The 24,002-nt window shown below is 49.2% G+C and overlaps 2 protein-coding genes across 2 annotated transcripts; both read right to left on the reverse strand.

The window, feature by feature from the left end:
• Nucleotides 1-3,324: 3,324 nt before the first annotated feature.
• LOC118633566 (IQ domain-containing protein F5-like) lies at nucleotides 3,325-3,762 on the reverse strand. The gene has a single exon (XM_036267475.1). The coding sequence runs from the start codon at nucleotides 3,760-3,762 to the stop codon at nucleotides 3,325-3,327; it is 438 nt and encodes a 145-aa protein (XP_036123368.1).
• A 13,489-nt stretch (nucleotides 3,763-17,251) lies between these two features.
• On the reverse strand, nucleotides 17,252-22,023 carry LOC118632983 (IQ domain-containing protein F1-like). Its single transcript, XM_036266323.1, has 3 exons — nucleotides 21,899-22,023; nucleotides 21,619-21,726; nucleotides 17,252-17,695 (listed from the first exon to the last, which is right to left on the reverse strand). The coding sequence occupies exons 1-3, from the start codon at nucleotides 21,899-21,901 to the stop codon at nucleotides 17,252-17,254; spliced, it is 555 nt and encodes a 184-aa protein (XP_036122216.1). The 5' UTR covers nucleotides 21,902-22,023.
• Between the last annotated feature and the right edge of the window lie 1,979 nt (nucleotides 22,024-24,002).

The raw sequence follows: 24,002 nt of genomic DNA on the forward strand, positions 1-24,002 counted from the left end.
ACCGCTGAGCCAAACTGGCCAGGGCCAAATAATTAATTTGAACCAATATCTCATAACACATAAAAAATTTAAAATGGACCGCCCTGGCCGGTTTGGCTCAGCGGTTAGAGCGTCGGCCTGCGGTCCTGAGAGACCCGGGTTCGGTTCCCGCTAAGGGCACGTACCTCGGTTGCAGTTTGTCCCCGGCCCTGGTCGGTTGTGCGGGTGGCAACCACTCGATGTGTCCCTTCACATCGATGTTTCTCTCTCTCTGTTCCTCTCTCTCCCTCCCACTCTACCTGAACAAAAAATGGAAAAATGTCCTCGGGTGAGGATTAAAAAAAAAAAAAAAAAAAAAAAAAAAAAAATTTAAAATGGACCAAAGACCTAACTGTAAGAGAGTTAGGACTGTGAAACTAAAAAAAAAAAAAATTTTTCTTTATTGCTTTTAGAGAGAGAAAAAGGGAGAGGGAGAGGGAGAGATAGAAACATGATGAGAGAGAACACTGACTGGCTCCCTCCTGCACGCCTCCCCCTGGGGATCGGGCCCACAACCTGGGCAGGTGCCCTGACCGGGAATCGAACCAGCAACCTCTTGGTGCAGGGTCGACGCTCAACCACGGAGCCATACCAGCCGCGCAGGACTGTGAAACTTTAAAGTGTAAATATTCATACCCCTAGATTGGGTAACAGTTTCTTAGCTATGTGACTTAAACCACAAGCAAGCAAAGGGGAAAACAGGTAAATCAGGATTCATCAATATTAAAAACTTCTTTAAAAAACACTTCAAGGGCCCTGGTCAGTTTGGCTCAGCAGTTAGAGCGTCAGCCTGCAAACCAGGGAGTCCCGGGTTTGATTCCAGCCAAGGGCACGTACCTCGGTTGCGGTTCGTCCCCAGCTCGGTTGGGGTTGTGCCGGTGGCAGCCAATTGATGTGTCTCTCTCATATCGATGTCTCTCTCTCTCCCTCCCACTCTGTCTGAAGATAAATGTAAAAATATCCTCGGGTGAGAATTAAAAAAACACTTCAAGGAAGTGAAAAGACAACCCACAGAATGGGGGGAAATAATTTCAAATCCTATACCTGATAATGGGATAGTATGCAAAATACATAAAGAACACTTATAAGTCAATAGTTTTTCAAAATCTCAAATACGGCCATTTGCAACAACATGGATGGACCTTGAGAATATCATGCTAAGTGAAATAAGTCAGTCAGAAGAAGCTAAGAGCCATATGGTTCCACTCACATGTGGGGCATAAAACTGAAACTCATAGACACAGACAGCAGTATGGTAGTTGCCAGAGGAAAGGGGGGAGGGGCCAAATATATGGTGACGGAAGATGATCTGACTCTGGGTAGTGGGCACACAATGCAACATACAGATCATAGAAATGTACACTTGAAACCTATATGAACCTATTAATCAATGTCACTCCAATAAATGTCATTAAAAATAAGAAAACTCAATTAATAAATGGGCAAAGGATTTGAATAGACATTTGTCCTGAGAAGATATACACATAAGCACGTGAAAAGTTGCTCAACATACCCCTGGCTAGTTTGGCTCAGTGGTTGGAGTGTTGGCCCGTGGACCAAAGGGTCACAGGTTCAATTCCCAGTCAAGGGCACATACCTTGGTTGCAGTTAGGTCCTGGCCCTGGTCAGGGTCAGGTGGGAGGCAGCCAATCAATGTCTCTCTCTCACATCGATGTTTCTCTGCCTCCCTCCCTCCCTCCCTCCCTCCCTCCCTCCCACTCTATCAGAAGATAAATAGAAAAATATCCTCAGGCGAGGATTTAAACACACACACACACACACACTATGCCCTGGCCTGGTGGCTCAGTTGGTTGGAGTGCCATCCCATACATTGAAAGGTTGCAGGTTTGATTCCCAGTCAGGGCACATGCCCAGGTTGTGGGCCAAATTCCCAGTAGGGGGCATGCAGGAGTTGGCCAAATGCTGTTCTCTCTCATTGATGTTTCTGTCTTTCTCCCTCTTCCTTCCTTCCTCTCTCTAAATCAATAAAGATAAATAAATAAATAAGTGAATAAATAAATAAATGGCCCTGGCCGGTTTGGCTCAGCGGTTAGAGCGTCAGCCTGCGGTCCAGAGAGACCCAGGTTTGGTTCCCGCTAAGGGCACGTAACTCCGTTGTGGTTTGTCCCCAGCCCTGGTTGGGTTGTGTGGGTGGCAGCCACTTGATGTGTCCCTTTCACATCGATGTTTCTCTCTCTCTCCCTTCTATCTGAACAAAAAATGGGAAAATGTCCTTAGGTGAAGATAAAAAATAAATAAATGAATAAATAGATAGATAGATAGATAGATAGATAGACAGATAAAAGTACAATGAGCCCTGGCCAGTTTGGCTCAGCAGTTAGAGCGTCAGTCCTCAGACCAAAAAATCACAGGTTTAATTCCGGTCAAGGGCATGTACCTGGTTTTGGTTTGGTTCCTCCAATAATGACAAATGTAATTATCATATGACCCAGCCATTCCACTTCTCGGTACATACCCAAAAGAACCTGAGGCAGAGTCTCAAAGAGATCTTTGTACATTCGTGTTCACAGAAGCGTTATTCACAGGAGCCAAAAGGTTGAGGCAACTCGTGTCCAACCACAAATGAATGGATGAGCAAAAGTGGTTCGTGTACAATCAAATATTATTCAGCCTGAGAAGGGAAATCCTGACACGGGCTACAACATGGATGAGCCTTGAAAACATTATGCCAAGGGAAATAAGTCAGTCACAAAAGGACAAATCCTGTATGATTCCATTCCTCTGTATTTAGAGTAATCAGTTTCATAGAGAGCAAAAGTAGGATAGTTGCTAGGGGTGGGGGGAGGGGAGATGGAGAATTGTTGAATGAATAGCATTTCGATTTTGCAAGATGAATAAAATTTCGAAGATGGATGGTGATGATAGTTCTACAAAGAGAATATAATGAATGTCACTGAGCTGTTCACTTACAATGATTGAAACGGTCAATTTTATGTTATGTATATTTTACCACAATTTTAAAATAGTATATGCATCGTGACAGCAAAAGATGACGCAGGTTGCCAAACTATCGAGTGTGCCGTTTATACACACCACACTGGGAAGCAGTGTCCCTGGTTGGCTGACTTGGTGGCCCTGGGCCCCAACTCCCCTCCCCAGGGCAGACATTGCTGATCAGAAGCGGGCCCTGCTCATCCAGCACCAGGCTCAGAATCTTCCTCCACACAAAACCCCACCCCCAGGCGACCCTGCCTCTTCCTCCGAGCTGATGTAGGAGATGCCCAGTCTTTGCTGGCGTTACAACGACCTGCTTGAAATTGATCTGACCAGCCGGGGACACAGACATCACAGACCTGATTGTTCTTTTATTGGAAGGGATGTAGACTGTTGCACTTTGCAAATCTGTGGGCCCAGAGAGATTTCGAGTTGAAGGTTCAGTTCGTTTTCTTTGATGTCGTAATGGCCCTGAAGGAAGCCCCGGGTGTGGCAGTTGTGCCAGCGCCAGTACCCCTGGATGATGCGGGCGGCGTGCAGCAGGCGGCAGTAACGGAGGCGGACGCACCACATGCGGACCCAGGACTGCAGCCGGACCACTGCCCATTCTTTCCGCACGTACAGATCAAGGGTCGCCAGGCGCCTCTTCTCCCGCTGCAGCGCCAGCACCTGCCTCCACCAGCGCTGGATGATGGAGGCCCTGAGCGCCGCGTGCAGCAGGGTCCGGCGCACCAGGGTGCTCCGCCACCAGGCCTGGATGGACACCACCGCCTCCTGTCGCGTCATCATGATCTTAACTCTTTTGGGAGATTTTGTGGAAGCTTGTAAGAAAAAACCGGGACACTTAGGAAACCCATTTCTGCCCTCAAGTATGCCGGCAAGGGGGCCTCATCTTCTGTCAACAACCACCCCTTTCCTGACTGTGCAGGAAGCTGCTGGCAACAGCTGGACCCAGGAAACCTAGTAAGTGCCCTGCTTCTGCCCTCTGGTTCACGGGCATGGACACACCACCTTGCCCTGAGCCTCGGGGTCTCCATTTGTAAAGTGGAGCTACTCTGCCCTTGCAACCTCCCCATTTCGGTCCCCCTGCCCGGCCGCCTACAGCAGGACACTCCTGATGGAGGGCGAAGCACGCAAGCTCCACGGGGCGGCCTGTCCACGTCTCCCCTTCAGAACCCTCCCACCCGCTGGGAAAACGCAGCCTTTGCTCCCGCCCTTCGGTCAGCGGCCTCCCCTCTGCTCACCACGGCGTTAAGAGGTTTCCCCACCTCACACACCTGAGAACGTACACGCCAGTTAAGACATCAGTACGAAGTTCCGCGGGCACACACGTGCGTGCACACCCACTTCTAGACCCAGTCTTCCTGCACCTCGGCCTTTGCATTCCCCAAACGCAGTCCCCGCCTTGTAGCCCCCAACCCTGGGTGGTCTGGGTTCACACTCATTGGACACCTCCTTGGCACAGCCCACACACTTGGCCAGACCACGTCTCTCAGCCCAAGGAGGAAATGAAGGAAAAGGACAACAAAGGAGGGGTCAGTCCCTGTTCGCCCCAGCTCTTTACATCCACCCTCATTGGCCTGGCACACCCTGGGTTCACGTCCCTTGCCTGCTGCAATGCTGAGAAGTACCCCTCACTCACTGACGCGTCTCCAGACAATAAGTTACATGGGCACAGACTTCTGGGTCATTCCACTGGACCATAAGAGTCAGAGATGTCACAAGTCAAGGCTCTCTCCAACGCAGAGGAGTCTGGACCCATCTACCCATGGAGGGTGGGAAGGGTGTAGGTAGAGTCCCTTCCTCTAGCATTTGCTCCTTCAAGCTCTGTTCTATTGTGATTTCATCACCATCTTTGATTATAATTTGGAAGGTTTGCTATCCTTCTGTAATCAGAGTCCAGAGAGGAAAACATGGGAGAAAGTACAAGCGCCCTTCCCCACCACTAGGTGCCAAGTCAACCTCACACTCAGCGTCCTGGCCTTTCTGGGACCTCAGATATGGGGGGGATCCTACCCTGAGGTAACTACGAGAAGTCCACCACCTTCCCAGAAAGCTTGGCTGGATCAGACTGTATCTTAAAAACGTTAAGTACCCTTGACTTAATGTGGATGGTCAAGCCCTCTCAGATTTGCACTAAATTACCCATGGTTAGGGGCTAGATGTTCCCATCTCTCCCAGGTCTGTACTGCTCCGGCCACGGCTCTGGAGGCAAGAGAGGAGGAAAGAGAGCCCTGATGTCACAAGGGCACCTGTGACTCAGGCACCAGGACCTTTCCCAACAACAGAGCCCCTCTGCCCTTGCCTTCCTACCAGAGTGGCCAGGGTTCTGGCTACAAGGATCACCCCAAATACCGAGCCGTTGACACGAAGGTAGATAATGATGCTCACTAAAGCCTGGCTGACATTCAGCCAGTGGGTCTCAGGTCATTGAAACAAGGATACACCAATAACAGTGGTGTGCTCCTAGGCACTGCTGTAGAAGGCACACAAGATTTAGCGAGATTAGCAAATTCGTCAGATCACGATAAGCTCAACCTAAGTACACATTTATACACGTGTGGTAAAGGCATTATTTTAAAAGAGAGTGGGGATTAGGAAAATATACACAAAGATTAACAATGATCACCCTGGCTAGTTTGGCTCAGCGGTTAGAGCATCAGCCCGGGACCAATGAGTCATGGGTTTGATTCTGGCCAAGGGCATGTACCAGGGTTATGGTTCGTCCCTGGCCCTGGTCAGGGTCGTGTGGGAGGCAACCAGTTGATGTGTCCCTGTCACGTTGATGTTTTTCTCTCTCTTTCTCCCTCCTACTCTATCTGAAGATAAATAGAAGAAAAAAAAATTCTCGGGTGAGGATAAAAAAACAAACAAACAAACAAACAATGATCATCTGTGATGAGGTGAGTGGAATTGGGGGAACAGAGTAAGCTCCCTTGCCCTGGCTGAACCTCCTATGGCTGCCGACACTCTAACCACTAAACCACACCAGCCAGGGCTCCATGTTTCTCTCTCTCCCTTCCCCTCCCTCTCTCCCCATCTTCTACCCTTTCTAAAAATCTTTGGAAGAAATATCCTCTGGTAAGGATTAACCAAAAAAAGGAAGATTAAAGTGATTCATATGTAAGCCAAGAAACTCCAAAGATAGCCCCAAAACATCAGCAGCTAGAAGGGAGCAAGGAAAGGTCCCCCCTCCAGTTTCAGAGGGAACACGGCCCTGCCGACACCCTGCTTTCGGACTTCTAGCCTCCAGACCTGTGAGACAGCACATGCCTGCTGTTCTGAGCCAAGCACCGTGGTCCTGGGTTACAGCAGCCCCAGCGTGCGGTTGAAGACAAAGGCCACGCCCCACTGCCTGATGGGGACCGATCTGCAAGGGCCGCCCACTGCGCAGCTGTCTGCGGACTGGCCGAGGCTGTAAATATTGTCCAGGTCAGCTTCTCTCTGCCCAACATTGTCTTCCTCACTTCCTTACAAGAGCACGGGCAACTTTCCATCTCAGAGTCTGTTTTAGGGAACCCAATACAAGACAAGACGGAGTCTGCCACGGAACACCCCCCGTCTGCCATCCTCTCCCGTGGCAGTCAGCACACAAGTCACCTGGTGTTTGGAGGGCCGCACACATTGTGACATTCTTTATTGCCAGTGCCTGTCCATCATGTCAAAATAAGAAGAGAGGAACGGCCCTGGCCGGTTTGGCTCAGTGGTTACAGCATCGGCCCACGGACCAGAGAGTTCCAGGTTCGGTTCCTGCTAAGGGCACGTACCTCAGTTGCAGTTTGTCCCTGTTCCCGGTTGGGGTCCTGTGGGTGGCAGCCACTCAATGCGTCTCTCTCTCTCTCTTCCCCCTTCTCTCCCTCCCGCTCTATCTGAAGATAAATGCAAAAATGTCCTCAGGTGAGGATAAAAATAAACAAATAAATAAAGAAAAGAGGAAGGAAGTGGACTTTAAATGTTTCACTTTTAAGACAATGGCCAAGCATTGTGTTCCTTACTCAATGACACTTGAGCTGTGCTAAAAAGATACAATGTTATACATCTGCAAGCCAGACTAGGCGTCCACAGGATTCCCCGCTCACAAGAGAGCAATGAGTATAAAGTGTAGAAATCTTAAGCTTTAAATCTCATCACAGCAGAATGTCTTCACAAAAATAAAAAATGAAAATGAGTCTGTCGGCGGTTTCCACATTGCTCATTCGTTAGCCAGCGAGAAAAGATGTTTACTGGCGACGGGTTAATGAAATCATGTTTAATGGTAGCAGCTGAAAAAAAATAAATGTGACCGGAGAAAACAAACTTCACACTATTAGCCTTTCAGTGAGAATAGCTGTGCCAAGAGTTGAACACGCTGGGAATCAAATCAATATAGCCCATTAAAAACAAGCCCGGTGATTTCAAGTGGCTTCCCTTGGCTCCTAATGAGTTGGCAGATACCACCAACACAGTCAGCTGGTGCTCACCGGAGGGGCGGCTGCCAAGTTGGAAGTGACTGAAGGATGGAGGCTCCGTGAGGAGCCTGCACGGAACGGATGCAGATCCTTGAAGAAGCTGAGCAAACACGCATCCAGTACACCCTGAAGTGGGATCTGCTAAGATGTGATACAACGGATGATGGTGCAAATATGTGTGGGCCCCCTTCCCCCCAAAAAAGGCTTAGTTGGACAAATTTACAAAGTTTATGAAAATATAAAGTACGTGAAGCTTATGGGTATTCATTGTATATTCATCAGTGCTTCCGGGAAGCTGACCAGTCAGCCACTCACCACTGCTGAGAAGTCCGTATACAACCTATCCCAGGCCACTTCTCTTTCTACATAAAGTGGGTGCATGTCCGAAACTGCCCCTTGAGAGGACCTGCCCTCGCCACTGTCTTGCCGGGCTACCCTTGAGTGAGACCGTAGTTCAGCTGCTGTCTATTTGGGGATGGCATACACAGACTAGGTTTGGCAATCCATAAATCAGCCTCAGACATTTCCCTCTACATCAGGTGGTCCCAAGGGGTCCCCATAAGCCCACAGGTGTGAGCTGAGAGGGGCTGGTAGTGCCGCAGCGGCGGGTTGCTTGAGGGTCTCGGTCACCTGCCGATGCAGCTCGCACGTTCAGTTTCCCGTTGTCTGTCCCCGTGGCCATCGGTGTGCTTAGGGAAGACCGTTGACTTCTTCAGACGCAAAGGGTTCAGGAAGGACCTGGGAATTCAATGTTTGAGGGGCCAGCAACCCAGATGATCCCAGCCCATGTGTCAGAGTGCCACTCTTCCTCCCGCCCTGATCCGGGCAGAGCACCCTACCTTGGTGGGGACTTGAACCTTCTCAAGAGGTTGGCCACGTCGATGCTTAAGTCCATGACAAAGTGAATGATCCCATTTCAAAGCCCCATCTCATTACCTGCTTTCTCATGATGAACCACATAGACAACGGTGGTCCCATAAGTTTACAATGGAGCTGGAAAATTTTTATTGCCTAGTGACATCATAGCCTTCATAATGTCACAGTGCAACGCACTACTCACATGGGTTTTTTTGTTTTGTTTTTTTTGTCCTCACCCGAGGACATTTTTCCATTTTTTTGCTCAGATAGAGTGGGAGGGAGAGAGAGAGAAAGAGAAACATCAATGTGAAAGGGACACATCGAGTGGCTGCCACCCGCACAACCCAACCAGGGCTGGGGACAAACTGCAACCGAGGTACATGCCCTTAGCGGGAACCGAACCCGGGTCTCTCCAGACCACAGGCCGACACTCTAACCGCTGAGCCAAACCAGCCAGGGCATACTCATGTGTTTTTAAACAAACCTACTGCACTGCCAGGCATAGAATTATGTAAGTACATAATGCTTGATAATGATAGCAAATGACCATGCTACTGGTTTATGTATTTACTATACTGTACTTTTAAACATTATTTTAGAGGGCATTCTTTCTACTTATAAAAGAAAGTTTGCTATAAAACAGCATGCTGGCCCTGGCTGGTTTGGCTCAACGGTTAGAGTGTCGGCCTGCGGTACAGAGAGTGCTGGGTTCGGTTCCCGCTAAGGGCACATTCCTTGGTTGCAGTTTGTCCCCAGTCTCAGTTAGGATTGTGTGGGTGGCGACCACTCGATGTGTCTCTCTCACATCAATGTTTCTCTCTCTTTCTTTGTCCCTCTCTCCCTCCCACTCTCTCTGAAGATAAATGCAAAAATGTCCTCGGGTGAGGATTAAAAAAATAAATAAATAAAACAGCATGCTGGCAGCAGCCTTGTACATCTGTTTACTGCATCTCTTTTTTTTAAATAGGATATTTTTCCATTTATTTTCAGACAGAGTGGGTGGGGGAGAGGGAGAGAGAGAGTGAGAGAAACATCGATGTGAGAGGGACACACTGACTGGTTGCCTCCCACACAACCCTGACTAGGGTCGGGGACGAACGGCAACCGAGGTACATGCCCTTGACCGGAATCGAACCCGAGGCTCTTTGGTCCGCAGGCTGACGCTCTAACCGCTGAGCCAAACCGGCCAGAGCTACTGCATCTCTTGATAGCATCGTTTTCCCTTGTGTTTGATGTACTCTCACGTTGTTCCGTAGACTGAGTGTAGCCCAGGTGCACAGCATGAGGTCCAAGCGGTGCCCAGCAATGTCCTCGGTGCTCACGCTCACTCAGACTCACCCACAGCAATTTCATTCTGCAGACTCCATTCATAGCAAGTGCCCTTTACAGGTGTATCACTTTTAAAATCTTTTATACTTTATTTTTACTGTTTTACAGTCTCTATGTATAGCTATGTTTAGATACACAAGTACTTACCATGTGTGAGGGTTGCCTACAGTGTACATACAGTGACTGTGCTGTACAGGATGTACGTAGGAGCAGTGGGCTGTCCCATGTGGCCTAGGTGTGCAGTCGGCTGTGCCATCTAGTCTGTGGAAGTGCACTTTGTGATGTTCACGCAATGACAAAATCACCTAGCGACACATTTCTCAGAACGTGTCCCCGTTGTTAAGCGTGCATAACCATACACCCACCTGGAGCAGTCATTGTGGGTGATCTCTGAAGGGCTTGACCTTGGGTGAGGCAGCCTGCAGCTGAAGCAACCCTTGAAGGCGCCGGCAGCTGCAGCCAGAGCCCCGGGCGGAGGCAGCGAGTCCGTCCCTACCTCCACCTCGAGCAAGATCTGTTTAAGCCAGGACAAGTGTTTTCAATAGGTGGATATTACTATTCCCAGTCACTGATTCCCAGTCGATATGGATTGCTTGCCGTCTTATTTTCTGCTTTACATCTATCATATGTTCTTATGGTCCATTTTTCTTTCTGTCTTTTGTTAGATTGTTTTCAGTGAGCTTTGAGGTTGGTAAGTTTTTTCCCTCCTACAGTTTTAAAAATTGTGAGTTGCTTACCCATATCCACACCCCACTTCTTCCTCACCAAAAGAGCTGTGATTTCATTGGGACTGACATTTCTAAGCCACCCTTGCAGCTACAGTAGTCACGTGATACTGGCCAATAAGGTGTCCCTGGGTGGGTCTTTTGGGAAGCTCTTTAAGGACTAAAATGGGTCCTTTTTGCCATTTTACTTTAACTCTTTTCTTTCCTAAAATGTAGACGTGATGGCCGGCACTCTGGTAACCCTTTTGAGAGTCCGAGGACAAGGGTTACCTTCTCAAGATAGTGGCAAGGAAAAGGTGAGAAAACAGTAGCTTAGGTCCGTGATGGACTATCCACTCGCAGACTTCTTTTACGTGATATTAAAGACAAAGCTCTAATTTTTCAGACTCACTATATTTAAAATTTCTGTTTTAGCTGGGCATAATTTCTAATTTATATAGAAGTTACGCATCTCATTCTATTTCTTCTAAACCTCACACTTCAATTTTTACACATTGTGAAATACTTGGAAGAAATCAGTGTCTATCTCTTCTGCCCCAATTCAGGTAAGAACTTTAGACCAATTTTCTCTTCTCCACTCACTGTCTCCAGCAACCTCTCACGTCGGTACCCTCTGAGACAGTATGTGCATATATATATTTTTTTTAATAGAAATAACTTAAAAAAAATTTTTTTTTCTTTATTGGTTTTTAGAGAGACAGGAAGGGAGAGGGAGAGAGAGATAGAAACATCGATGAGAGAGAACATCGATTGGCCTCCTCCTGCACGCCCCCCACTGGGGATCGGGCCCATAACCTGGGCATGTGCCCTGACCAGGAGTCGAACTGGCGACCTCTTGGTGCAGGGTCCACGCTCAACCACTGAGCCACACCAGCTGGGCTGATAGAAAGATCTTGTTTGTAATAATAAATCTGACTGGCACCTGTCCTCATCGCCTGTGTCATTCTTCTGGATCCATTTTCCTTTGTCATTGAGTTCATGTCCCAGAAATACTCTCGGAGATGTCTGATGTAAACTTGGAATTAATAAAAATGTCTTTGAATTGATTAAAACGTCTGTCACGTGCCCTTACCCTGAACGGCATTTTAGCTGGTATGTCATTGCAATGCCTTTTCCTTCGGAGCACAGAGGGGGGCGCTCTTCCTCCTTGCTGCTGAGAAACCTGACGTCAGTCTGAAACTTATTCCTTACTGGGTAGTTTGTTGAATTTTTTTTTCCTCCTTAAATATTTAAGCATTTTATCGTCATCAGTTATGAGATTGTGCTGCGACCTACTTGGAGCTCCATCTGTTTTCTTTCACCTTTTGGGGACAGCTCGTTCATGCTTGGAAAGTTCCCACTCTCTGGCTCCGCTGCCTCTCCCAGGGACACTCATTCAACCATGGCTGGGACTTCTGGATGGACGTTCCGTCTTTCATTTACTTTATGTATCTACACATGTATGTACCTCCTGCACGCCCCCTACTGGGGATCAAGCCTGCCACCAAGGCAAGTGTCCTGACCTGGAATAAACCAGCACCGCTTGGTGCATGGGCCAACCCTCAACCAACTGAGCCGCACCCGCCGGGGCTTTTATTTACTTTTTAAAACAGTTTCACTCTTCTGCCCTCTCGTGCTGCCTTCCAGGAGGGTCCCTCCTGCCAGACTTTCCACTCGCTGATCTGCACTCCAGTTACCTCCGTTCTGCCCGACAGCCCATCCATCAAGTTCTAATTTTAACATGGTTCTTAATAATGGCTTGTTCTGGCATAACAAAGATGTCTCCACCTGCCCAGCTCAAATATTCATTTCCCGTCTTTTTTTAATCCTCACCCGAGGACATTTTTCCATTTTTTGTTCAGATAGAGAGGAAGAGACAGAGAGAGAAACATCGACGTGAAAGGGACACATCAGAGTTGTTGCCACCCACACGACCCAACCAGGGCCGGGGACAAACTGTAACCGAGGTACGCACCCTTAGCGGGAACCGAACCCGGGTCTCTCTGGACCGCAGGCCCACACTCTAACCGCTGAGCCAACCCGGCCAGGGCCTTTTCCCGACTTGAAATTGCCTTCCTAGTCTCTCGGTTGGCCCTCTTGGTTCTGCACGTAGATTCTGGGGGGACGCTTTCATGCTGTCGGTCTCCCCCAAGGCCTGTGATTCGTGGTTGGGTTCTCATCTTTGTTCTGAGAGTCCCTCTTTGCCTGTTGATCTGAGCCATGTCCCTGACTCCGGGACTGCAGGGCAGATGTGGCTGTCAGGGTGGATGTCAGAGGGTGCTCTCCCGGGCAGGAGTCTTCCCGGGCAGTCGCATCACAGGGCACCAGGCCCTGCCTCTCCTGCCAGGCCAGCCACGGCTCCTCCCTGGGGACTGCACAGCTCCCTGGAGGGTGACTGCTCCTCCTTCGGTAAATCCAACCAAACCCCGCCTGCTGCTCCCTGGCACAGCTGCCTCCAAGCTTGGAGGGGCCACGCTCCACTTTGCTTGTTTCAGAGTTTTTATTTTCTTTCATTTTTTTCGTATCTGTCTTCTGTCCTTTAAAGAGTCCGCATAACTTCTGTCCACTGAAGTCCCCATCCTACCTTTTAGGTGCTGCTGGAGGTATGTTTGTACACCCTCCCCCCAGCCACGAGGCTACCGCTGCCCACCCCACTCCTTTTTGGGTAGAGATTTTAAAAATAAACATACTCTCGCCCTGGCCGGTTTGGCTCAGCGGTTAGAGCGTCGGCCTGCGGTCCGGAGAGACCCGGGTTCGGTTCCCGCTAAGGGCACGTACCTCGGTTGCAGTTTGTCCCCGGCCCTGGTTGGTCGTGCGGGTGGCAGCCACTCGATGTGTCCCTTTCACATCGATGTTTCTCTCTCTCTCTCTCTCTGTTCCTCTCTCTCCCTCCCACTCTATCTGAACAAAAAAAAAAAAAGGAAAAATGTCCTCGGGTGAGGATTAAAAAAATAAATAAATAAATAATGAAAAAAATAAAAATAAACATACTCTCTTATTTCTAAGAATTTATTCTGAGGGAGGAAGACCTGGGCCTGTGCTCAGATTTTTTTTTTTCAATCCTCACCCGAGGACATTTTCCATTTATCTTCACACAGAGTGTGACGGAGGGGGAGAGAGAGAGACATCGACTGGCTGCCTCCCGCAGGACCCTGACCAGGGCTGGGGACCGAACCGCAACCAAGGTACGTGCCCTTGACCGGAACCAAACCCGCTACTCTTTGGTCCACAGGCCAACGCTCTAACCGCTGAGCCAAACCAGCCAGGGCTGTGCTCAGACTTTTTCTTTTTATCCTCACCCGAGGACACTTTTGCATTTATCTTCAGATAGAGCAGGAGAGAGAGATGGGGGAAGAGAGAGAGAAACATCGATGTGAGAGAGAGAGACATCGACTGGCCACCACCCACATGACCCCAACTGGGACCGGGGATGAACTGCAACCAAGGTGTGTGCCCTTAGCGGGAACCGAACCCGGGTCTCTCCAGTCTGTGGGTTGACGCTCTAACCGCTGAGCCACACCAGCCAGGGCTGTGTGCAGACACTTTGATCCATTTTCTCAGGACATTTTCTGGTCATGTATCCTTGAGGTTGGGGTAAAAACCCTGGGGCCAGTGAGTAACAATTTTCTCTAGCAGACGGCTTGTCACTGTTTTTAACTGAAATCTGTTGTCCCCTCATCCTTTCCTTCATTCTCCTCCCTTCCCTTCCTGACTTCCAGCCTGAAGACATTAGGCTGGACGGTGCACGGTAGGTGCCCCTGGGGGGACAGCCACTGTGGCACCGAGCCGGTGTGGATCCCAAAGGGGAGGAAGGGGTTGGCACCGGCGGCATGCCCCGCACAGGGCGCTGACACAGAGGAGTCCACACGGGGTCCCCAAGGTCAGGGCAGCAGCAGGCATCACACCTGGGGCAGGGTGCCGAGGGCGCCTCAGCAGTAAAGTCAGAACTGGAGCACAGCGAGGACATCCACAGAGGGCACCTGGCATTTCCCACGCGGGTGGCAGGGGCACTCACACGGGAAGTGGGAACCAGAGCTCCACCAAGAGGGTCGGCTTGGCCAGGTGTCGAGCTCAGGCAGGGGGACAGCGTCTGCAGGAAAGAGCCAGCGCAGCTGGAAGGTGGTACATACGGGGTAGATCAGATAGAAAGGTTAGCCCTGGCCCGTGTGGCTCGGCGTTAGAGCGTCGGCCTGCGCACCGGAAGGTCACGGATTCGATTCCCGGTCAAGGGCACATACCTGGGTGCTGGTTTGCTCCCCGGTCGAGGTATGTGCAGGAGGCAACCAACTGATGTGTCTCTCTCACTGTGTTTCTCTCTCTCTCCCCCTCCTCCCTTCCACTCTCTCTAAATGGAAAAAAATATCCTTGGGTGAGAGAGAAGGAAAAGAAGAGAAAGAAAAGGAAGAAAGAAAATATATAAAGAATAATGGGAGAAATTTATTAAGGATAATTTTTCCGTCTTGGACACTGGAGGTAGAAATATGAAAAGGAGAAAACTAGAATGAACCCTGATTCTAGACTAGGATTGGAGGCACCAGTGTGAACACGTGCGTTTAATATAGATGACGGGTGTAAAGGTGTGTGCTGGGTGCTGGGTGCTGGGTGCTGGGTGCTGGGTGCTATGTGCTGGGTGCTGGGTGCTATGTGCTGGGTGCTGGGTGCTATGTGCTGGGTGCTATGTGCTGGGTGCTGGTGCTATGTGCTGGGTGCTATGTGCTGGGTGCTGGTGCTATGTGCTGGGTGCTGGGTGCTGGGTGCTACGTGCTGGGTGCTACGTGCTGGGTGCTGGGTGCTGGGTGCTATGTGCTGGGTGCTGGGTGCTGGGTACTGGGTGCTATGTGATGGGTGCTAGGTGCTGTGTGCTTGCACAGACATGGACCCCCTATCCCTATCCACCAAGATGGCCTGGGACCAGCAGCACCCCAACGATGAGCACACCTTGGCCACCCCACCCAAGAATGCTGTTTTTCCCTGCTGCCAGTTTTTAAGGTTTGTGGTATGACCTCTTTCCTTGTTTTGTTGCTGATGCTAAAACAAAGAGTTGGTGGCACCTGACATTCACACTGAGAAGTGAGGATCAACAGCTTAACGTCACAGCTCAGGAAACGGGGGCTCAGAGGAGGGGAAGTGACGCGTCCACGGCCACCTGGCACTGCGCGGGGAGCCAGGGACCTGACTTAGGTGGGTCTGGCTCCTTTCCCTGAGATCCTGAACACGAGCGAGAAAGGAGCTCAAGGGAAGAGGAGACAGAAACCCTTCAGAGCAGGAGTGAGAGACTGGGACCTGTGTGAGCGCGCCAGACATGAAGGGACAGGGCAGGAAGTGCAGCGCTCGTGCCCAGTGCAAGACAGAGCTGGATGGAGCCCGAGACCTCTGGGCAGCACCTCAGAACCTCTGTGCGCTGAGGGACCACCCGCTGGCCAGGGCAGAGCAGATGCAGCAGGACCAGACTAAGGGCTTCTGAGCTTGTAAACTTGACAGAGATGAACTCAAGACCCCACACTCCTCTCTCTCTGCAGGAAACCACGGGGTGGCAGTGCCCAGGTGGGCAGAGGGACAGCTTAACCTTGAACTCTTAATTGGACCTTTATCAGCACCTAGGCCCCCATCCCACCCCGGGTGGCAGCTGCTCAGAGGAAGGGACTGTCCAGAGTTCTGCCTGGCCCCGCCCCCGCAGACTGGGCCTGGGAGAAGAGGAGGAAGACACAGCTGGCGCCTTCCAGCCGGGGCCTGACACTCACCAGCGGGCTCTGCCAGCCGGAACAGAGGGTTCTGTGCGCAGATGGGACCCCACAGCCGCCAGGTCTGCAGGAGAATGCGCGCCAGCCTCCATCGGGGGCGGGAGGGTGAGGACGGAGTTGGGGGAATGAGGACTAGGCCTACGCACTTGAACAGCTTCCAGTTTGGGTTTCAGATTCTGACTTCAGGGCCACGTACGAGGATACAGCCGCCAGCTGGGTCATCGAGAGGTCGTGGCCACCCCTGGACCTGTGAGCTAACTCCCCATCCCCTCCCTTGTCTGAGGAATGTACCCTGCCCACCGTTCCCACAGTGAGAGCCATTTTCAGGGACACAGCCACGAGGTGGTACTCTGGCACTGAGACCATCTGGACGGTGTGTGTGACTGGACCCCGTGAAGGCCTCTCCATAAACTTCTAAAATTCTGGGGGCTGGTGCAGAGACATAAGGCCCCTTGCTGATCACATCTGCCGCCCAGAATCTGCAGCTGGCTGTGTTTGTTTGTTTTTTAATCCTCACTCGAAGACATTTTTTCATTTTTTGTTCAGATAGAGTGGGAGGGAGAGAGAGAGAAAGAGAGAGACACATCGAGTGGCTGCCACCCACACAACCCAACCAGGGCCGGGGACAAACTGCAACCGAGGTACGTGCCCTTAGCGGGAACCGAACCCGGGTCTCTCTGGACCGCAGGCCGACACTCTAACCGCTGAGCCAAACCGGCCAGGGCCAGCCTGTGTCTTCTCCAGCCTCTCTTTACCCTGAGTGTATGGGGTCCAGTTTATGAAGCAGCAGGAGCCAGGGTCACAGAGCTTGGGGTGGGTGGGCTCCTGTCAATCATGAGGGTGGGAGAACAAGCCCCGAACAAGCAGACCTAGGTGGGCAAATCCCTGGCAAATGTGCTGCCATTGCTATTACCACTCCCCCACCCTAAGGCTTCCACTATCCACAGCCTTGGGGAGACGCACCATAGAGACCAAACATGAATGATGCTCCCTGAGTTGGCTGACTTGGCAGATCTGTACCCCCAACTTTCCTACCAATCCCAGTCTCTGCTCAGTCTCGACTAAGGCTCCAAATCCTTCTCCTCTGACGTTAGGGCTTCAGACCCTGGCCCACTCCCCGAAGCTAGCGTAGAAGATGCTAAGCATCTGCCAACCTCCGGGAGCTTGTCCAACAGAGAGAGGCTGGGGAAAGACCATTTCACTGCTTTACTGGGAGGGGAATACACTCCGACACAAAGCAAGGCTCCGAGCCCAGCACGATCTCTAGCTCGAGATGCAGCTGATTGGCCGTGACTCTGTAGTGGCCCTTAATGAAGCCCCGGGAAGAACAAGAGCGGCACCTCCAGTAGGCCTGGATGATGCGGGCGGCGTGGAGCAGACGGCAGTAGCGCAGACGGATGCGCCACATGCGGACCCAGGACTGCAGCCTGACCGCCGCCCACTCCTTCCGTGTGAAAGACTCCAGCGCTGCCCGCCGCCTCTTCTCCAGCACCTTCATCAGCATCTGCCTCCACCATCGCTGGATGATCAGAACGTGGAGCACGGCGTGCAGCAGCGCCCGGCGCACCAGGTTGCCCCTCCACCAGGCCTGGATCCTGAGGGCTGGGTTCTTAGGGGGAGGCCTACTTTGGGTTGCTGGGATCTAGCAAGGAAAAAGAGAGGACGTTAGAGTGTGATCCCCCTCCAGCACCCATTTTTGATCAAAATGCTCAGCAATGTGGGGCTAGAGGGATCATATCTCAACATAATAAAGGCCACATATGAAAAACCTACAGCCAACATCATACTCAATGGGCAAAAACTAAAAGCATTCCCCTTAAGAACAGGAACAAGACGGATGCCCACTTTCGCCACTCTTATTTAACATAGTACTGGAGGTCTTAGCCATAGCGATTAGACATGAAGAAAAAATAAAGGGGATCCAAATTGGAAAGGAGGAAGTGAAACTGTCATTATTTGCTGATGACATGATATTGTACATAGAAAACCCTGAAGACTCCATCAAAAATCCACCAGACTTAATAAATGTATTTGGCAAAGTAGTAGGATACAAAATTAACGTCAAGAAATCAACAACATTCTTATACACCAATGATGAACTCACAGAAAGAGAAACTAAAAAGACAATCCCATTTACCATTGCAGCAAGAAAATTAAGATATCTAGGAATAAACTTAACCAAAGACATAAAGGACCTCTTCACAGAAAACTACAGGTCATTGAAAAAGAGAGGAAGATATAAAAAAGTGGAAGCACATACCTTGTTCATGGATTGGAAGAATTAACATCGTTAAAATGTCCATACTACCCAAAGCAATCTATAGATTCAATGCACTCCCCATCAAAATACCAACAACATACTTCACAGAACTAGAACAAATACTCCAAAAGTTTATATGGAACCAAAAATGACCCCAAATAGCTACAGCAATCTTGAAAAAGAAGAACAAAGTAGGAGGGATCACATTACCAGATTTCAGGTAATACTACAAAGCCACTGTAATCAAAACAGCCCTGTACTGGCACAAAAACAGGCAGATAGATCAATGGAACAGAATAGAGAACCCAGAAATTGACCCAAGACAATATGCTCAATTAATATTTGAGAAAGGAGACAACAGCATACAGTGGAGTCAAGACAGTCTCTTCAATAAATGGTGTTAGCTGCCCTCGCCGGTTTGGCTTAGCAGTTAGAGCGTCTGCCTGCGGTCCAGAGGGACCCGGGTACGGTTCCCACTAAGGGCATGTACCTCAGTTGCAGTTTGTCCCCGGCCCTGGTTGGTCGTGCAGGTGGCAGCCACTCGATGTGTCCCTTTCACGTTGAAGTTTCTCTCTCTCTCTCTCCCTCCCACTCTATCTGAACAAAAAATGGAAAACAAATGTCCTTGGATGAGGATAAGAAAAAATGGTGTTGGAAAAATTGGACAGCTACTTGCAAAAAAATGAATCTAGAACACCAACTCACACCATACACGAGAATAAACTCAAAATAAATAAAAGACTTAAATGTAACTCGTGAATCCATAAAAATTCTAGAAGAAAATGTAGGCAACAAAATTTCAGACATCATGCACAGCAGAATTTTCACTGATACATCACCTAAGGCAACAGAAACAAAGGAAAAAATGAACACATGGGACTACATCAAACTCAAAAGCTTCTGAACAGCAAAAGACACAACCATCAAAATGGAAAGGAATCCCGCTATATGGGAGACCATAAACACCAATGATGCAACAGATAAGGGGTTCATTTCCAAAATTTATAGAGTGCTCATACAGCTCAACAAAAGGAAGACAAAGAACCAAATTAAAAAATGGGCAGAGGACCTAAATAGACACCTCTCCAAAAAGGACATACAAATGGCCAAGAGACACATGAAGAAATGCTCAACATCACTAGTCATCAGAGAGATGCAAATTAAAACAACAATGAGGTATCACCTCACACCTGTCAGACTGGCCGCCATCAACAAATCATCAAACAACAAGTGTTGGCGGGGTGTGGAGAAAGGGGGACTCTAGTACACTGCTGGTGGGAATGCAAACTGGTGCAGCCACTGTGGAAAACAATATGGTGTTTCCTCAAGTAGTTACAAATTGAACTGCCATTTAACCCAGTGATCCCACTTCTAGGAATATACCCTAAGAAGCCTGAAACACCAATCAGAAAGAATATATGTACCCCCATGTTTGTAGCAGCACTATTTACTGTAGCTAAGATCTGGAAACAGCCCAAGTGTCCATCAGTAGACAAATGGATAAAAAAGCTGTGGTGCATATACACAACGGAGTACTATGCAGCTGTAAGAAAGAAAGATCTCTTATCCTTTGAGATGGCAGAGAAGGACCTGGAGAATATTATGCTAAGCGAAACAAGCCAAGCAGAGAAAGACATGATCTCACTTATTTGTGGAATATAATGAACTAAACAAACTGCTGAACAAAATTAACCCAGAGACACAGAGGTGGGGTACAGACTGACAAGCCTTGGGGGGGGCTATAAGCCACAGAACTTACATCATGTATGCATGACCAATGAACATAGACAACAAAGCTGGGGATGGGGCGGGAGGGAAGGGAAGGAGGGTGTCAATAGGGGAAAAATGAGAAACATCTATAACAAAAACAAATTAATAAATAAATAAAAAGTGTGATCTCCCACCCACTTCAGACCCACGGTTTGCCTGGAAGGGACCCTGACTGCCTAGTAATAATCACCCCTTTTTCTGGGCCTCAGGAACACTGGGCAGGGCACTGACTGGAACTGGAAGGCCAGCTGTCTGTCCCTCCCTGGTCAATAGATAAGACACATTGACCTCTGAATCTCAGAGTCCCCACCTATAAAATGGGATTACATCTGCCCTGGCTACCCGGTTTTAGATGCATCAAGTTGACCAGCCTATGGCACGAACAGCAGGATCGACGGGTCAAAAGGTCACCACGTTTCCTGAACCAGGGTCATGACCCTTCCCTCAGACCCACCCTCCTTCCGGGGAAGTGGCATCGGCTAATCCTGCCCTTCCAGCTTTGACTCCGCTCCAATCCACAACGCGCTCTGCCCTGCCTCAGCTTTCCGTTTCCTCCGCCCCGACGGTCCCCCCCTCCCAGCTCCGCCCGTCTTCTCTTCACTCTCACATCTTAAATCTTTTTTTTTATCCTGACCCGAGGATATTTTTCTATTTATCTTCAGATAGAGTGAGAGGGAGGGGGAAAGAGGGAGAGAGAGAGAGAGGGAAACATCGATGTGAGAGCAACACATTGACTGGCTGCCTCCCGCACAACCAGGGCTGGGGACGAACCGCAACCGAGGTACGTGCCCTTGACTGGAATCGAACCCGCGACTCATTGGTCCACGGGCCAACGCTCTAACCACTGAGCCAAACCAACCAGGGCCACATTTTAAATCTTAATTAACAAGCAAACATACATGCACAAGCTCAAACACACACACTGTTAAGTAAGCCCAGCTTCTCATATGTTGGCTGCTCCAGCCCCCAACACAGCCCCCACATGCCAGCCCAACGCCGTGTATCTGAGACTCATGCTTCTCTGGGCCCCTATTGGCCCTATCCTCTCTCTCTGACCCAGCCTTACTCGCATCATTATCTTTTTTTTTTTTTTTTTTAAATCATATGCCATTGGTTCGCCAGGATGCCGCTCTCTTTATTTGTTTGTTTTTTTATCCTCACCCCAGGATATTTTCCATTTTTTGTTCAGGTAGAGTAGGAGAAAGAGAGAGGAAGAGAGAGAGAGAGAAACATCGATGTGAAGGGACACATCGAGTAGCTGCCACCCGCACGACCAACCAGGGCCGGGGACAAACTGCAACCGAGGTACGTGCCCTTAGCGGGAACCGAACCCAGGTCTCTCAGGACCACAGGCCGACGCTCTAACAGCTGAGCCAAACCGGCCAGGGCTGCATTATTATCTTGACAAGGAAATGGGGGAAGAGGATAGACAAGGATAAGCTTGTTCTCGTTCTCAGCTCTAGACCATGCAAAAGGCACCACCACATGCACTGGGAGATAAGGGCCAGACACATCCAAGTCAGGGCGCCTCCTGCCTCTACCTTCTCTGAGGTCAGTGGCGCTAAGGACGAACCAGTCGGCTCCTCTTTCTTCTGAGGCTTATCTTCAGCATGTTCATCAATTTTTTCAGGCTGGTCTGTCTCCTGCAGTCAGCAATCAGGGGAAAGGCAGGAGTGAGGCTCCTCCCCTCCCCCCCCCCCCTCAGGATCCCACACATCCCTGGCTTCCAGGGCTTCCCAGAGTATCAATGCCAGGGGGTCCCCTCATCCTGGGAGAGCTTTGGGGACATGCCGAAAAAGCCTGTCTGTCTCTTACCATTGGTCCCACATGGATTGGAGGTAGATGGTTCAAATCCCCTCCGGTCTGTCACTCTGGCATGGCATGGGTAGGAAGAGTGAAGGGGGAGACCTATGATGTCATAAGGCCAGCTATGACTCAGGAACCAGGATGGCTCCCAATATTTGAGCTCCCTCCAAGGAAAAGACAAAAGTCTGTCCATTCTTTTCTGCTGTAAGTGGCCAAGGCCCTGACTATAAAAGCAAGATAGCAGACATACTGGCCCATTGACGTAAAGGTGTATAAAGACAATCAGTCACTGGTAACATCCCTAATTGGTAAAATTGGGGATTGATTTAATGGTTTACAGTCCATTCATACTATAGAATACTACATAACTGTCTAAAAAATAATGACTCTTATCTATCTGTACGGATGAGGACATGTATCCAAGATACTATAAGTGAAAAAGCGGAAGATCATCAGGACCCCACTTAAGTAAATAAAACCATCAAGATACATAATTCTACTTCTGTTATAAATGCATATAAAGGGGGAGAACGGTATATATACACCAAATTGCTACCAATGGTTACCTTAAAAGATAAGAGCTGAATTGCACACCCTTCCATACAATGCCCAGGGAACTCTGAGAGGCCCCAGGAGCAGCCAGGGCCCCATCTCAGGTTCCAATGGCTCAAGTGCTCGCCTGCCTTCTTCTGCCCCCAAGGGGCTCAAGGCCACACTCGGACGAGCGAAAGCAACCACTGCAGACGCTCCCAGCTCTGTTCTCAGCTCTGAAACATGCACAAGACACGAGGCACAAGACCCTGGACTCTAGGTGGGGACCTCCCCACCTCTGCCTTCTCCTGTCCTCTGAAAATAGTGGAAACTGAGGTAGATAAGAACTAACTAAAGTGGCAACCCAGTTCCAACCCAACTAAACTCCTAATCAATTGAAAAATGACTTCCCTCTGTCTCTTCCAGTGTTTGGCATGGAACTTTTCAAATGAGACGCTTGAAGAAGTAGGAAAATGTGACCTGTAATCAAAAGGGGAAAATCAACAGAAGTGGATCAGGTGACTCAAGCTGAAATTAGCAGACAAGACTTTAAAATAACTAATATGATATAAGCATGGATACAATGAGCAAGGAATTTAGACGAAAAGGCAGACAAAAGTGAATGGGAAAATGGAAGATTTCAGCAGATGTGTTAACTCTAAAAAACAGAACAAGCCCGGCCAGTGCGGCTCAGTGGTTGAGTGTTGACCCATGCACCAAGAGGTCGCCAGTTCAATTCCTGGTGAGGGCACGTGCCCAGGCTGTGGGCCTGATCCCCAGTGGGGGCATGCAGGAGACGGCCAATCAAGGTTTCTCTCATCAATGTTTCTATCTCTCTCTCCTCTCCCTTCCTCTCTCTCTAAAAATCAATAAAGAAAAAAAAAAAAACCAGAACAAAAACTAAGTAGAAATTCTAAAACTGAAAAATACAGTATCTAAAATAAATAATTCTCTGGATAGGGTAACAAAAAACAGAATTATTAAGCTCAAAGGCAAGTCAAAAATTATATAAACATGATAAATACAAAGAAAGCCACTTAGAGGTACAAATTGCTGAAAATTTTTTTAATCTTTAAAAACCATATAAAAAGGTTGTATTACTTTTAGGGGAAGAAAAATGAACGTGACAGATGACTTGTCATCAGAAACCAGTGGAAGCCAGGAAAGGATGGAACAACATTGCAAAGGGCTGAAGAAATGGGGGAGAGCCCACCTAGAATTCCACACGCAGAGACAATAACATTCAAAAATAAAGATACGGGAAGTAAAACAAAAGTCTGTTCTTACCACTTCTGTTTAACAATGTACTGAAGGTCCTAACCAGTGCAATAAGACAAGAAAATAAAATGAAATGCCTAAATTTTTTTTGTAAAAGTGATTAATAGCCCTGGCCGGTTTGGCTCAGCGGTTAGAGCGTCGGCCTGCGGTCCGGAGAGACCCGGGTTCGGTTCCCGCTAAGGGCACGTACCTTGGTTGCAGTTTGTCCCCAGCCCTGGTTGGGTCGTGTGGGTGGCAACCACTCGATGTGTCGCTTTCACGTCGATGTTTCTCTCTCTCTCTCCCGCTCATTCTATCTGAACAA

Source organism: Molossus molossus, unplaced genomic scaffold (genome assembly GCF_014108415.1).
Source record: "Molossus molossus isolate mMolMol1 unplaced genomic scaffold, mMolMol1.p scaffold_m16_p_18, whole genome shotgun sequence".
Classification (NCBI taxonomy): Eukaryota; Metazoa; Chordata; class Mammalia; order Chiroptera; family Molossidae; genus Molossus; species Molossus molossus.